The sequence below is a fragment of the Salmo trutta genome, chromosome 16 (genome assembly GCF_901001165.1).
Source record: "Salmo trutta chromosome 16, fSalTru1.1, whole genome shotgun sequence".
In the NCBI taxonomy this organism is placed as follows: domain Eukaryota; kingdom Metazoa; phylum Chordata; class Actinopteri; order Salmoniformes; family Salmonidae; genus Salmo; species Salmo trutta.
The window spans coordinates 49,029,061-49,044,456 of NC_042972.1; the positions used below are offsets into that span (position 1 = coordinate 49,029,061).

The 15,396-nt window shown below is 47.5% G+C and overlaps 1 protein-coding gene across 1 annotated transcript in view; it reads left to right on the forward strand.

Annotated features, from left to right (window-relative positions):
- The window catches only part of foxj3 (forkhead box J3), an 86,154-nt gene that overhangs the window by 49,764 nt on the left and 20,994 nt on the right, over positions 1-15,396 (forward strand). Inside the window, exons 3-5 of the mRNA XM_029694761.1 lie at positions 4,601-4,675; positions 9,102-9,185; positions 11,668-11,769. Coding sequence (XP_029550621.1) covers positions 4,601-4,675; positions 9,102-9,185; positions 11,668-11,769 — 261 coding nt within the window. The remainder of the gene's footprint in view (positions 1-4,600; positions 4,676-9,101; positions 9,186-11,667; positions 11,770-15,396) is intronic.

Genomic DNA, 15,396 nt, shown 5'->3' on the forward strand with positions numbered 1-15,396 from the left:
CAGCTTTCATATGTTCTGAGCAAGGAACTTAAACGTTAGCTTTTTTTACATAGCACATATTGCACTTTTACTTTCCCAACACTTTTTTTGCATTATTTAAACCAAATTGAACATGTTTCATTATTTGCGACAATATATTAAATATATTTAAAGTGTTCATTCACTATTGTTGTAATTGTCATTATTACAAATATATAAAAATCATCCGATTTAATTATCTGCTTTTTTTGGTCCTCCAATTGGTATCGGCGTTGAAAAATCATAATTGGTCGACCTCTAGTTTTGATGGCTTCACTATTATTCTACACTGTAGAATATAGTAAAAATTAAAACCCTGGAATTAGGTGTCCAAACGTTTGACTGGTACTGTATGTGTATAGTTGTATCTATTTGCCGTGGCTCGACTAAAAAAATAAATCTCTCGACCAACGGCTATCGACCAAACAATTGACTAGTCGACTAAATGGAGTCAGGCCAAGTAGGGTGTTTAAATGTGAGTTTTTACCTTGGCATGCGTTTTGCTGCAGCAAGCAAACTGTTGATGTTTTATTAAAACGACATACAAGCGAGTGAAGATCAGAGACTAAGGGGTTTAAAGCCTAGCATGCCAAGACTGCTACAAGATACCAAGGGAGGCAGATTATATGCCTTTGAAGCCTGTAAACAATCAAGTTGAAAATCGTTGCAGTTGACTTCGTGGCTCTCAGTACTTTGTGGGCTACGGGTCTCAGTACTTTGGTTATGAGAGAGTTTCGGTGTGTGCTGTGCATCGAGCCTGTGCTTGACTGTGCGTCTACTCTTCGGTTGGGGGAGAACTGTGTTAGGCGGGAGGAGGGGGAGTGAAGGAATACGTGTGTGTGTGTGTGCGTGCGCTGTAGCGTTCAACGTCTTCCCACACCCACAACAAATAGACAGCAAAGGTGCTACATTCCTTAGCCCCTGTGGAGATCTCTGAAGCTGAGGTCAGGTTTATGTTTTGTGTAGGAATGGGACCTTGTATAGAATGTGTGTAACAACAATGCAAACTAATCTACTGTACCAATGCTTTATCCTCACTGCTGGTTGGTTCCTTCCTTTGTTGTATCATAGCTGTGCTGTGGCTCAGCGAGAGCTCTCTTTCTGTCCTCGCTCACAGAATGCTGCTGCAGGCCTTATCTGAAAGATCACATCCCTTTCTGTATAACAAGACTAGATCTGATGTATGCACCGCAGCAGCAGTGGCTCAACTCTTTTTGTCTGCCTCAGTCATTCACATGGAGTTTTTCCCACAGGTCATTTAAAGGTCATGCTATCCTTGTACTATTTGCTTTTGGCTGCACAGGCCTGTATTCTATTTATTTTTTTACATGCATGTTTGAGATGCTCTTAAAAGCCTTCTGGTGCTGTCTGTCTTTAATTGTTAATGTTGAGAAGAGATGTTGAGAATGTAAAGTGTACTTGTGGGTACGTTGTTAGTGTTATTATTGGGGGAAAGTGTGGAACTCCAGTACAACAGCTCTGGGTTATGCAATCTAATGGGTTCCAATCCCGACACTGCACAGTTGTGAGATCACACACTGCTGCAAATCTGAAGGCATTTAAGCGCTGTCCCATTTGGAGTTTAAACAGCTCGTCTGGACCTTCCCTTACTAAGATTGTTTTTATTACATTTTTTTGACAAGTAAAATACTCAACTTTTACATGAGGGAGAAATGTCATGTGTTGGCATGCCTGTCAATAGGACATGTATTTGAGGTAGTGGCGCAGCAGCAGAGAAGGACTGCGTTAGACTTGTGGCGAGTCCTCTTTTCTCCACGGGTTCTCTCTGTGTGAGAGAACTCCACCTCCCTGCGTCGCAGTTGCATCCCGGTGAGGCTGCGGACCGCTGGGCCTCGGCAGGGTACACTGACCCCCATTCCCGCCCTCCCTGTGAGGAAGCAGGGCAGTGACACGGCCTGTCCCTTTGGCTCACTCTGAACGTTTGACACGTGGCGTGAGGTCGTCAACGTGACCTACTTTCCCCTGGCTACCCTCCTGCTGAGCCGCAGGGGGGGGGGTGGTGAGTGATGTGTTAAGGCGGGACGGGGCAGGGACGGTGCTGTCCTGGCGTTAAATCACCACGGTAGTTTTGAGACGCTGTGGTGTGTGTGTGTGGGAGGCGACAGTGGGAGACACCGGCTGGGCGTGAGCCGCACTGTGGGGGTTGCAGGTGCTGTACGTGCTGGGCAGTACTTTGGATGGACCCCTGCAATACTGCCTTAACGCAATAAATCCTTCTACTCAGTGTACCTCTGACCACACTGTGAGTTACTGATCTGGCTGCTCCGTCCTCATTGTGTGCCAGTATGATGCTCTGCATGCTGGAGATGCTAAGGCTAATTGTAGTATAGCCAGTAAGGGTTTATTTTGGAAAAGCTAACTGGCTTTAATTGGGAGGTTGGTCACCAGCGCGTTGTCGTCTTATTGACGGGTTGTGCTCTGCCTCCCTGTAAGGATGCTAGGGTCTCTCAAATGGAGCAGAAGTGGCTCTCATGACGTTTCTCTGCGAGACGCTGCGGTCGTAATGTGTTAAACGCTTCTATCCAGTCCATTTCACCCTTTTCTTCTACGATTGACCCTCAGCCTGTTAGTTTCACACCAGTGACTTGTAAGCTTAGAGAAGGGAGCGTGTTTGATAGAATACAGCGTGTCGCTGGAGCACAGAGCCGGTCAGAGAGATGAGGGCATTTAAAAAGTCAACCTGTTAATGCACTGGCAGTACTCTAGGCTGGGTCAGACTGGATGACCGTATCAATGATTTCGACCTGCAAGAAGGCACTAAATGGCGACTGAGCAACATCTCGCGGCGCGTGAGGCCGAGCGCTACTTGCCCTTCTCACCTCGTGGCATCAAGTGCTCGACATGCCCTCCTGCTCCTCGCCGGCTGAGTCTGTGGAAGGTGGACGGGTTTTTACTTCGGTCTTAAGTGCTTACGCTTGTAAGACATTGTAAGGTCAGCATTACACTCGGTCTCCTTTCTCTCTTTTGTCTTCCTAGGGGCCTGATGGCCTTCTTAATGTTTTCTAAACTGATGGCATGCATCACACCCTTTTGTTCCTGGACCTGAATGTAGGCTATGAATATTCTGTATGGTCTACTGTATGTCTTCACAGATGTATCCACATGCATGCTGTCAGACACAGCTGAGTGTCCCCACTTGACATGTGGCCATATCACCTAATGCAGTAGTTCCCAAACTGTGGGGCATGGCAGGGGGGTCCCCCCCCCACAAAAAAATGGAAATATTGAATGCTCCCCAATGCTGGAGGGGGGCCTGAGTGAAAACGTTTTGAGAACCCCTGCCCTAATGCAGGAGGCGTGTAGGCTAAGACTGCTGGACAGACTGGATAGAGACCATCCTACTGATTTAGTGCAGTCTGTGAGGAAGCCCTGCCAGGCCTGACTGAACGGCTGTTCCAACAGATTCTCAGTAGATCAGGCAGGCCCTGACCGGACCATCTCTCCATCCAACCACGGACACTGACTTATACACTCCAGTCCCACACTAGACTGGAAGATATAGCACTGATGCTATCAGACGGTACCACAGATTTTGGGGTTTGATTAGCCTCGTCATTGATTTTCGAACACGATCTGCCCTGCTGTAACAGTCCTGCCATGTTTTGTTGTGGAAGTTTTGGTGTATTGGATTTTAGCATTTCAGGAGATTTTACCACCGGAGATTGACGGCTCGATAACGAGACTGTCGTCAGCCTCTCTTCCTGAGGTGTATTTCTCTATACTGACGTTACAATCAGCGCCATCTTATCGGCTTTGGGCTGTACACATCTCACATCTGCCCAACGACCGTCCGACTCGTCTGAGGATCTCAAAGGTTTTCAATGCGGCCATCTGCCAATGCTAAAATGGTGTGGAGATGTGTGCGTTTGGCTAGTCCGTTAAGCCCGTGGCTGGCCCAGCTCCAGCTGATTCCAGGAGGCTGGCCGGCTCCATCCTAACTGTTACTAAACCAGGAGCACCACTCTACAGCCATCGTCATGGCTGCTTCGAGTCCCCGACCAGGCAGATATATCAGCCTCTGTGGGTGAGGAATAGCTAACATCATAATGAGTTAAGTTTCAGAATGATCTACATAATTTATTTCCTCCCTCCCCCCAAGGAGACTTGTGTAGCGTTAATTAATATCAGGCATCGTCCCAGTGAGGGATTCATTTGGGATGCGTGTCTCTTAATTCAAGCTGAGCTTTGATTGTTGGCGCCCATGTAATTTGAGAAGTAGTAGAAGCCAGTCTGCTGTTACCGGGTAGATTAGGCCCTATGTCTTCCTGGTAGCTTTGTCCTGGTCCAGTGACAATCAGTGCGTAGACTGACATCTAGTCACAGATATAGCAGTTTATTTTAAGGTGTCATTTTAAAACAAGTGTATCTTGACAGGAAATGGGACTTGACACCAAAGCATGACGTTTACTATGCTACCAAGGTTCCTGTTTTGTCTTTCTCACAATGTCACAGCCTCTGTGGCTATGACATGCTCTCTGCTCAAAGACACGACCTCTTCCCTTTTAATGTGATTTTTTTTTTGTTGATCTCTAACCCCAAATTTCTCTCTCTCTCCCTACAGAACTCAATACGGCACAATCTGTCATTGAACAAGTGTTTTCTCAAAGTGCCTCGCTCCAAAGACGACCCAGGAAAGGTAAGACGACCGTGTTTTATTCAAACCCAACATACAGAGATGACTGTAAACGTAGCGGAAATAAGCAGCTGGTGTCCACAGACAGACCTACCAGTCTAGACTGTTTGCAAGAAGTCCTCCAATATGATCTAATGCTATCTGCATGAGAAACATGTTGGCTGTGAACGCCTGCCAGTGCTCTGACAGTCTGGAAATGCATGGCATGCTCGTAATCTATTATGAACGTTCCACCCCCTCAAAATTGCATGGCAAATGTAAAGACCGTGTTAGTCTGCCCTGCTGGTCTAAAAAAAAAACAACTAAGTACGAAGATGTGGTAATAAGTCATTGTCCTTGTGGGAACAGTCCAAAATAAGGCCGTAGTCAGTGCATTTCGAGTAACGCCCCAAAAGTACCTCTCGGGCTGGGTTATGAGGAGAAAAGCCCTCAGCTCAGCACTTAGGGTGAGAGGAGAGGGAGGCCACGCTGACACAGAGCACCTGCCTTTCCTGCCCTCTCTCAGGCCGGCAGGGACTGCTGCTAAGACATCACCAGCTCCCATACCAGCCTGTTTTACCACACAATCTCTCACCCTGTCACTTGTCTTACTAGTATCTCTCACTGCGCTTTGTTTCTCACGTGGTTGGACCATGTGGGCCTATATTTGGTGTATCCTGGTTATGTGAATTGGTCGAACCGTATGGAAGAGTTTTTGTCTGGCGAACAGGCACATGAACAGGCACACAGTGGCTTGAAGAGCTACGCCAAGCTATGTACTGTAGAGGTTGGGGACTGAATGCTAATTTCATGTTTTGCTGTAATCCTCTGATATTGACACTCCTGGGAGCTGCACTAAATACAAAATAATCTATTGCTGTGTGGATCCCATTCCAAATGCATGGCCAACTTAATTTGGAATTTTCCTCACTCCCTTCCCCCCCCGAAGACAACTTCAAAGAAGTGCTAGCCTCTAGATAGGTTCCATCAGTATTGTAATGTGGCAGGAATATGAGCACTGCTGGTCGGATGAGATAGGAGAGCACCGTGTCTACCTCTGAGATGGAGAGCGAGATGACATGCGTGGCGTACTCCTTCACCGTGGAGGTGAGGGGGGGTAAAGTGCCGTTACGGCTCCCACTGCAGAGACCTATTTATTTCACATGTTAACCGGTTAGGAATGCTAAATGTGCACCTTGATTACAACAACAACAAGAAATAGGTTGACATACAATACTGTAGGTAAATCACCAGCCTCTGAGAGAAACAGGTAATCAGGGCTTCTGGTGGAATCATCACATGTCCATCATGGCATTTTGTGTAGAGACTACATGGATCATAGAGCTTAGTTTTCCTTACAGTTGTAGCTTATGTTATGGACAGACATTCTTGCTGTGCCGGCTTCACTATGATGCAGTGTATTTGTGATTTTATTTAAGAAGTCTTTATGGGTGTTTTTTTTTTTCTCTCTTCCCCCGTCAAGTCTCGAGGGGCGTGTGGAGAAATGCAGAAACTCCCGAAGGGTTTCTGCTTAAAGATTTTTTTTGCCTAATTAAAAGAAACGCCGCCCGTCTCTCCACCGGCACAGTGAGTCTGAGTCTACCAAGAGCTCTAATTGAAACAGTTAACCCCAAAATCCTCATACATCTAGCAGTGAACCAGATGCTTTGATCAAAACACGCAGCTCACCTTGAGACGTCCTTAGACGTTTCTCTGTCCGTTACTCTCAGCCTCTTGCAGTGAAGACCAACATCGTTAAATACACCAATAATGGAATTGGGCTACAGAACAGTGAGTATAATGAGATTTATACTCACATATATAGTTGAAGTATGAAGTTTACATACTCCTTAGCCAAATACATTTAAACTCAGTTTTTCACAATTCCTGACATTTAATCCTAGTAAAAATTCCCTGTCTTAGGTCAGTTAGGATCACCACTTTATTTTAAGAGTGTGAAATGTCAGAATAACAGTAGAGTGATTTATTTCAGCTTTTATTTCTTTCATCACATTCCCAGTGGGTCAGAAGTTTACATACACTCAATTAGTATTTGGTAGGATTGCCTTTAAATTGTTTAACTTGGGTCAAATGTTTCGGGTAGCCTTCCACAAGCTTCCCACAATAAGTTGGGTGAATTTTGGCCCATTGCTCCTGACAGAGCTGGTGTATCTGAGTCAGGTTTGTAGGCCTCCTTGCTCGCACATGCTTTTTCATTTCTGCCCACAAATTTTCTATAGGATTGAGGTCAGGGCTTTGTGATGGCCACTCATATACCTTGACTTGATTGCCATTTTGCCACAACTTTGGAAGTATGCTTGGGGTCATTGTCCATTTGGAAGACCCATTTGCGACCAAGCTTTAACTTCCTGACTGTCTTGAGATGCTGCTTCAATTCATCCACATAATTTTCCTGCCATCTATTTTGTGAAGTGCACCAGTCCCTCCCGCAGCAAAGCACCCCCACAACATGATGCTGCCCACCCCTGTGCTTCACGGGGTTTGGATGGTGTTCTTCGCTTGCAAGCCTCCCCCTTTCCTCCAAACATAATGATGGTCATTATGGCCAAACAGTTCTATTTTTGTTTCATCAGACCAGAAAAGTACGATCTTTGTCCCCATGTGCAGTTGCAAACTGTAGTCTGGCTTTTTTTCTGGCGGTTTTGGAGCAGTGGCTTCTTCCTTGTTGAGCGGCCTTTCAGGTTGTCGATAAAGATACTTGTATACCTGTTTCCTCCAGCATCTTCACAAGGTCCTTTGCTGTTGTTCTAGGATTGATTTGCACTTTTCGCACCAAAGTACGTTCATCTCTAGGAGACAGAACGTGTCTCCTTCCTGAGCGGTATGACGGCTGCGTGATCCCATGGTGTTTATACTTGCGTACTATTGTTTGTACAGATGAACGTGGTACCTTCAGGCATTTGGAAATTGCTCCCAAGGATGCACCAGACTTGTGGAGGTCTGCAATTCTTTTTGAGGTCTTGGTTGATTTCTTTTGATTTCCCCATGATTTCAAGCAGAGGCACTGAGTTTGAAGGTAGGCCTTGAAATACATCTACGGGTACACCTCCAATTGACTCAAATGACGTCAATTAGCCCATCAGAAGCTTCTAAAGCCATGACGTTTTCTGGAATTATCCACGCTGTTTAAGGGCACAGTCAACTCAGTGCATGTAAACTTCTGACCCACTGGAATTGTGATACAGTGAATTATAAGTGAAGTAATCTGTCTAAACAATTGTTGGAAAAATTACTTGTCATGCACAAAGTAATGTCCTAACCGACTTGCCAAAGCTATAGTTTGTTAACAAGAAATGTGTGTTGTTGAAAAACTAGTTTTAATGACTCCAACCTAAGTGTATGTAAAGTTCTGACTTCAACTGTATATTATTACTGCTTCTTTACCTCTGGTTAATTTGCACTGTGAATTATTCTCCCTCTGAGGGATACGCTAATTGACCCCAAGCTTTGAAAATATTAAAACATATTTTCTCAACATTGTATTGTTGCTGCAGTGGGGTTAAAGTTGCAGCGTTTCAAAATGAAAGCTAGGAGAGAAACCCAGGACCGTGCTTTAGATGGCAGTAGTACCGTGACGAGTATGAAAGGGGCCTACTACGGGGACACGTGTTGTATGGATGACTTTAGACACAGGTTGTTGCAACAGTACTTCTCTTCTGTTGTCTAGACTGACAATTTCTCTGTAAATATCAATTATTCTCTCTGCTGAGGAAGTCATTTTAAAGGTCCTGATCTCACTTCCCCGGACAATTTGTGAATGATTTTATCAGGAGTAATATAAAATATTTGTTGAAATCACAACTTGTAATGGCCTGGGGGTGAGAATCTCATTTTAACCACTGTAAGCAGTGTTGCCTTTGGCTTCACGGAGGAACGCCATTGAAAAATGAATTAAATGTGGCCGAATGCAGAGATAAATAATGCAGCCAGGGGGTGGAGTTGTGTGGAGCCTCCGAGCCAGCAGGTCTATTCTCTCCTTGATTAGCTGGGCTCAGACATGAACAGAAACCCAACGCGCTGCTCCGGCGCCTGGCGACAGCAGGCCAGCTACACCTGGACACACGAGCACTGCTTCTCGGAGGGGTTTACCACTTCAACAGCCCCAGTCTCTAACTAAAGAGCACCAGGGACAAAGGGAAGCCTTACCACGAAACACAGCTCCCTTAAAAGTACAAACAAAACCCACGCACACACTTAATACCCACACAGGTTGACTGTTATACTTTAGTTTTTTTGTGGATGGTGTTTTGCTAACATTTTGTCAAAGCACTAATGTGGCAGTTCCAAAAAGAAGTCTGATGCTTTTACTCTTTGTCCTGAGATGGAAAGCCATCACGTCCGTTGCTAACATCCCGGTGGTGTGAGGCCAGGCAAGGCCTTGTCTGTTTTGTTCTTTACTGCGGTGCTCAATGGTCCTCTCTCTCCACAGGGCTCCTACTGGGCCATCGACACCAACCCAAAGGAAGACGCCTTGCCCACGCGGCCGAAGAAGAGGCCACGGTCCGGAGAGAGGGTAAGTCCTCCAGACAACACACCCTGATTCTTTGTCTTCATACAGTTGTAGATACCCTCACTTAACACATGCCATTATTTACATACACTTCATGACTAAAAGTATGTGAACACCTGCTCGTTGAACATCTCATTGCAAAATTATGGGCATTAATATGGAGTTGGTCCCCCCTTTGTTGCTATAACAGCCTCCACTCTTCTGGGAAGGCTTTCCACTAGATGTTTGAACATTGCTGCAGGGACTTGCTTCCATTCAGCCACAAGAGAATTAGTGAGGATAGGCATTGATTTTACATTTACATTTTAGTCATTTAGCAGACGCTCTTATCCAGAGCAACTTACATTTCATTTCATACATTTTTTATTTTATTTTTTTCATACTGGCCCCCCGTGGGAATCGAACCCACAACCCTGGCGTTGCAAACACCATGCTCTACCAACTGAGCTACAGGGAAGGCCATTGATGTTGGGAGATTAGGCTTGGCTTGCAGTCAGTGTTCGAATTCATCCCACAGGAGTTAGATGGGGTTGAGGTAAAGGCTCAGTGCAGGCCAGTCAAGTTCTTTCACATTGATCTCGACAAACCATTTCTGTATGGACCTTGCTTTGTGCATGGGGAATTGTCATGCTGAAACAGGAAAGGGGCTTCCCCAAACTGATGCCACAAAGTTGGAAGCAGAGAATCATCTAAAATGTCATTGTATGCTGTTAATTTCCCTTCACTGGAACTAAGGGGCGTAGCCCGAACCATGAAAAATGGCACCAGACCATTATTCCTCCTATGCATTGGGACGGGTAGCCTTCTCCTGGCGTCCGCCAGATTCAGCTGTCGCACTGCCAGATGGTGAAGCGTGATTCATCACTCCAGAGAATGCGTTTCCACTGCTCCAGAGTGCAATGGCGGCGAGCTTGACACCACTCCAGCCGACTTTTGGCATTGCTCATGGTGATCTTAGGCTTGAGTGCGGCTGCACGGCCATGGAAACCCATTTCATGAAGCTCCCGATGAACAGTTCTTGTGCTGGCGTTGCTTCCAGAGGCAGTTTGGAACTCGGTAGTGAGTGTTGCAACCGAGGACAGGCTTTTCCTTTTTTTTTCTCCGTGCTTCAGCGCTCGGCAGTTCTGAGAGCTTGTGTGGCCTACCACTTCACGGCTGGGCCTACCGCTTCACAGTAACAGCACTTACAGTTGACCAGGGCAGAAATGTAACAACGGTGCCACGTTGAGTCACTGAGCTCTCCAGTAAGGCCGTTCTACTGCCAATGTTTGTCTATGGAGATTGCATGTCTGTGCCTTTTTTTTTTTCTTTTTTTTTACACCTGTCAAGAACGGGTGTGGCTGAAATGGCCAGGTCCACATACTTTTGTGTGTATATACAAAACATTTTTTCAAATACATTTTTTCGAACATCAATTAATGTCCTCTGGCTGGTTATTCTGAGTGGGAGCGTTTGTCTTTTAATTATGCATGAGTCGTGTCCAGTGTAATAATACTGGTTTAGTCAACTGCCCAGATTGACCTGGCTCCTAGGCATCCATCCCTTCCTCCCTGGCTACTGCAGTCTGGCCTCCCCTGTGTGGCCCGCCATAGGCTACAAGAGACATGTGAGGCTTCGGTTGAAACACTGAGACGAAGACACAAAGACTCAAAGCGGAAAGGCAAACCCACTCACTCCGTTAACCACCCACGTGTGTGTGTGTGTGTGTGTGTGTGTGTGTGTGTGTGTGTGTGTGTGTGTGTGTGTGTGTGTGTGTGTGTGTGTGTGTGCCTCCGTTTGTCTATCTGTGGTTGTAAGATAGGGAGAGGGATAGAGCAACGCACATTCCATTCTATGCGTGTGTGACACACGCTGTGTAAATGAGCTTAAATATAGTCATTGTTGTGTAATTCAAAAGCATGACAAATGTTCACTCTCTCAACTTTGTACATGTATGTTGTGTTGGTATGACACGTGCGCGCCATCCTCCCCTACGGTTTTGACTGGCTGCCTACAAGGCATCCCATTAAGTCCTCCGACATTAGAAATGGTGAAATCTCATTTATGTTTATCATGAATTAAAAATGGTATTGTTGCCAGCCAATCCTCTTACAGTAAGCAGTTTTGGGAGACAGGCGTGGTGGAGTTATCTCCCCCGACCGAGCGCCCGAGCCGTGCAGGGAGCAATGGGGGCTGTGCTCTTCTCTTCATCTCCTCTGGAAATATTTCAGATGTGACCTAAATAAAGGTGTTGCTCGTTTTTGTTGTTTTATAAATGGTCCTGGTGTATTTTCCATACTGGAGATCTGCATCCCTCCCTATTGCCTGGAAGGAAAACTAGCTTCCCAACAAACACGGCAACATGAGCGTTAGGACCTTTACCTCCGCCTATGGCTTGAGGTCCTGTATCATTCTGATAATTAGTTTAGAACGGTTTTTTTTTTTTGTGCTCCTTTATTTGATAATTAGCTAAAAGAGTGATTTATTTTTGGTCTCCCTCCTCTAGGCTTCCACACCGTACAGCCTGGAGTCAGAGTCTTTGGGAATGGACTGTATGATCTCTGGAAGTGCCTCTCCAACGCTGGCAATCAACACTGTGACGAACAAGGTACCTTCCCAGCATGCACCTGCACACACTGCACCGCCCTGACCCTCCCTCCTTACACCCAACCACCCACAGCTTATTCCCCCCCTGAGAGTAGCACTCAACTGGGATAAACACACACACACACACACATTTACAGATTCTTTCCAGTACATCTCACACTAACGCACAGCTGCAATGCAGCACAAGAAGCACTGTATACAAAAATACTGTAGTGGTGAGTATGCGAGCGGAGTTGAGCGGTCAGAAATCCCCCTTTGTTGCTCACAGAACGGTCAATGTCCTTTTCCTCGGCTCCAAAAAAAATATAATAAATGCTGCTCCAAATTGTCTCAAATTTTGGATTTAAAATATAATTTCATAGTCACCCCAGCAACCATTTGGTTTTGAAGTAGGCTATCATAACAATCGGCAACAATTCAACATGTTGTAGGGCAGGCAATTCAACAAGAACCTACCTGATGTGTTAAATTGAATTTTTTATTTTTCAATTGATAATCAGATCCTTCAGTTGTAGCTGCGCTCACATTCTACAGTTGATGGACGGTTACAAACTTAGACTCCTCTTTTAACAATAGCCTGTATAGAAATCCAAACGTCTCCGTTGCTGCTGCATCGCCTCATTCGTTGTCTTGCCGTCAATAACACAGGCCGTGTGACCTATTTCTCCGTCGACTCACATCAACATCTCTGCGCATTAGTGGTGGGTTAGGCTAAATAAATACAACGCCAGGCCCTGATTTATTTATTTATTTTTATTTTTTTAAGAACTGGGATGAAGGAAATGAAGCAAAATGCTGGGCAGAGCATGCCCAGAGCTCGTGGCTGAGTGGTACCGGAGCAAAATTGGAGTGGGGGAGAAGGTCGAGCCAACATTTTTTTTAAATCCGCTCCAGCCAAATTAGGCACGCTCCTCTCCAGCTTCATTCCGCTCACACACACACACACACACACACACACACACACAACACCACAACTAGGGATTACTCGTACTGTGCGATACGGTATCGATACTTGGCCGTTCTGCAATATGATCGACACCACTACACACAGACTTTACAATGTGATACTCTACACACAAGGGTTGGGGCTCAATTCAGGAAGTACACTGACATTTCTCATTTCCATGAAGAAAATGTCCAATTGGAATCTGGTTTACTTGTTGAGGAGAAATGGAACTGACTCCCAACCCCTTGCCGACACACCTGGAAGTTGATGCCCAGTCCTCTGTCCTTCAGGTGTGGTTGGGGACATTACCCTCTCTGCTGCAGGGGTGTGTGTGTGGGTGGGGCCGATACTGCAGAGAGGGGGAGAAACCACAGGGACTGCAAGCTGTTGGCTCTGAGTGTGCTGTTCACTCTGATATTGAAATAGGCTTTTTAACCTTAAGCCCTCTCCTCTAGGCCCAGTGGGGGCAGCTCTCTGGAGTACTTTTTAAAAAGCCTGCAAGTCGCTTATTAATTTACTGCAGCAGGCATAAAAAAAGACTGGGTTTAATGTAAACGGGTGGGAGGCGCTGGTAGTTGTGGTGGGATGTGCAGTCTCTGTGTGTGTGTAAAATCAGTGTGCAGTTAGAGGAGTCTTGTTTGTGTGAGTGGCTGCCCGTTGTCTTTGGGGTGGGTGGTGGTGGGTGGGTGGGGGGGGGGGGCACTGTAAACCCACATGTCTGTCTTTCCTCCTCTCATCTCAACAAATAAGCACTTGTCATTGATTTGCCGGGGTTTCAAACCTCAGTTGGGCATTTTAACACGGACGTCCTCCACGGGATAACAACAGCCGTTAAGATTTCACACATGCTAAGAATCATGAGCAGGAAAACCAATCTTCTGAACATGCTCGCTCCAGGCAAGGTTACAGCAGGGCTGTGTGTGTGAGAGGATGTTATTATGTGTCTTTTGTTCTCCTGCTTGTAACTGCTGCTATGCGAAGATCAAGTGGATAGGAGAAGTAGCAGCAGCAGATCGGAGCCCTGCTCTTGCCAGGGAGCTCGTTTCTCATTGTAGTACACTGTAAATACACAACTGGCCACGCCTCTTTCAGTGCACTGTGCCAAACCACAGGAATTCTCTCTCTCAAATTCCCGCCTTCTCTGAGAGGTCAGTGTGAGGTTGTCAGGGCTACAGAACCAGCGATAGTTACCACTATCCCGCAGACATTTCTCAAGTTAGCCCTCTTCCTCTCGCTCTCGTTCCCTCTGAAACAAACGCACATCGTTTCTCTGTTCTGAGGTAGCCGTTTGCAGTGGCGTGAATGAGACGGAAGTCGGGCACTAGTGTGATAAAGGAAGGGGGATTGTAGGAAGACGTGTGTTTTACTGAGGAAACGTCTGGCCCTGTGCTTTGCTTCTCTCCCTCTTAAAACCCCTGAAGAGGGATTCTGCAGAACACTGGCTGGCATTGTCAGCGACACCTGGGTGAATCTCGCTTTGATTTCATAATCCGTCTCTCATGCTCCAGATTAAACTCTCATGTAAAAGACACCCCTAGCTTTTTACCTAATTCATGGCTAAGAATATCACACACTGACTTGCTACCACCAAACACGCATCAGGAGTTATTGTTGAGGGAGTTGCTGTGTACATGGGGGAGCTGTGTTGAGGCTGTGTGTGTGGGGGGGTGAGCTGTGTGTGTGTGTGGGGGGGGGGGGGGGGGTGAGCTGTGTGTGTGTGTGGGGGGGGGGGGGGGTGAGCTGTGTGTGTGTGTGGGGGGGGGGTGAGCTGTGTGTGTGTGTGTGTGGGGGGGGGGGGTGAGCTGTGTGTGTGTGTGTGTGTGTGTGTGGGGGGGGGGGGGGGGTGAGCTGTGTGTGTGTGTGTGTGGGGGGGGGGGGTGAGCTGTGTGTGTGTGTGTGTGGGGGGGGGGGGTGAGCTGTGTGTGTGTGGGGGGGGGGGGGTGAGCTGTGTGTGTGTGTGGGGGGGGGGGGTGAGCTGTGTGTGTGTGTGTGGGGGGGGGGGGGGGTGAGCTGTGTGTGTGTGTGGGGGGGGGGGGGTGAGCTGTGTGTGTGTGGGGGGGGGGGGTGAGCTGTGTGTGTGTGTGTGTGTGGGGGGGGGGTGAGCTGTGTGTGTGTGGGGGGGGGGTGAGCTGTGTGTGTGTGTGTGTGGGGGGGGGGGGTGAGCTGTGTGTGTGTGTGTGTGGGGGGGGGGGTGAGCTGTGTGGGGGGGGGGGTGAGCTGTGTGTGTGTGGGGGGGGTGAGCTCTGTGTGTGTGTGTGGGGGGGTGAGCTCTGTGTGTGTGTGGGGGGTGAGCTCTGTGTGTGTGTGTGGGGGGGAGCTCTGTGTGTGTGTGTGGGGGGGGGAGCTCTGTGTGTGTGGGGGGGGGGAGCTTTGTGTGTGTGTGTGGGGGGGAGCTGTGTGTGTGTGTGTGGGGGGGAGCTGAGCTGTGTGTGTGTGTGGGGGGGGGGGGGGTGAGCTGTGTGTGTGTGTGTGTGTGTGGGGGGGGGGGTGAGCTGTGTGTGTGTGTGGGGGGGGGGGTGAGCTGTGTGTGTGTGTGGGGGGGGGGGGGTGAGCTGTGTGTGTGTGTGGGGGGGGGGGGTGAGCTGTGTGTGTGTGTGTGTGGGGGGGGTGAGCTGTGTGTGTGTGGGGGGGGTGAGCTGTGTGTGTGTGTGTGGGGGGGTGAGCTGTGGTGTGTGTGTGGGG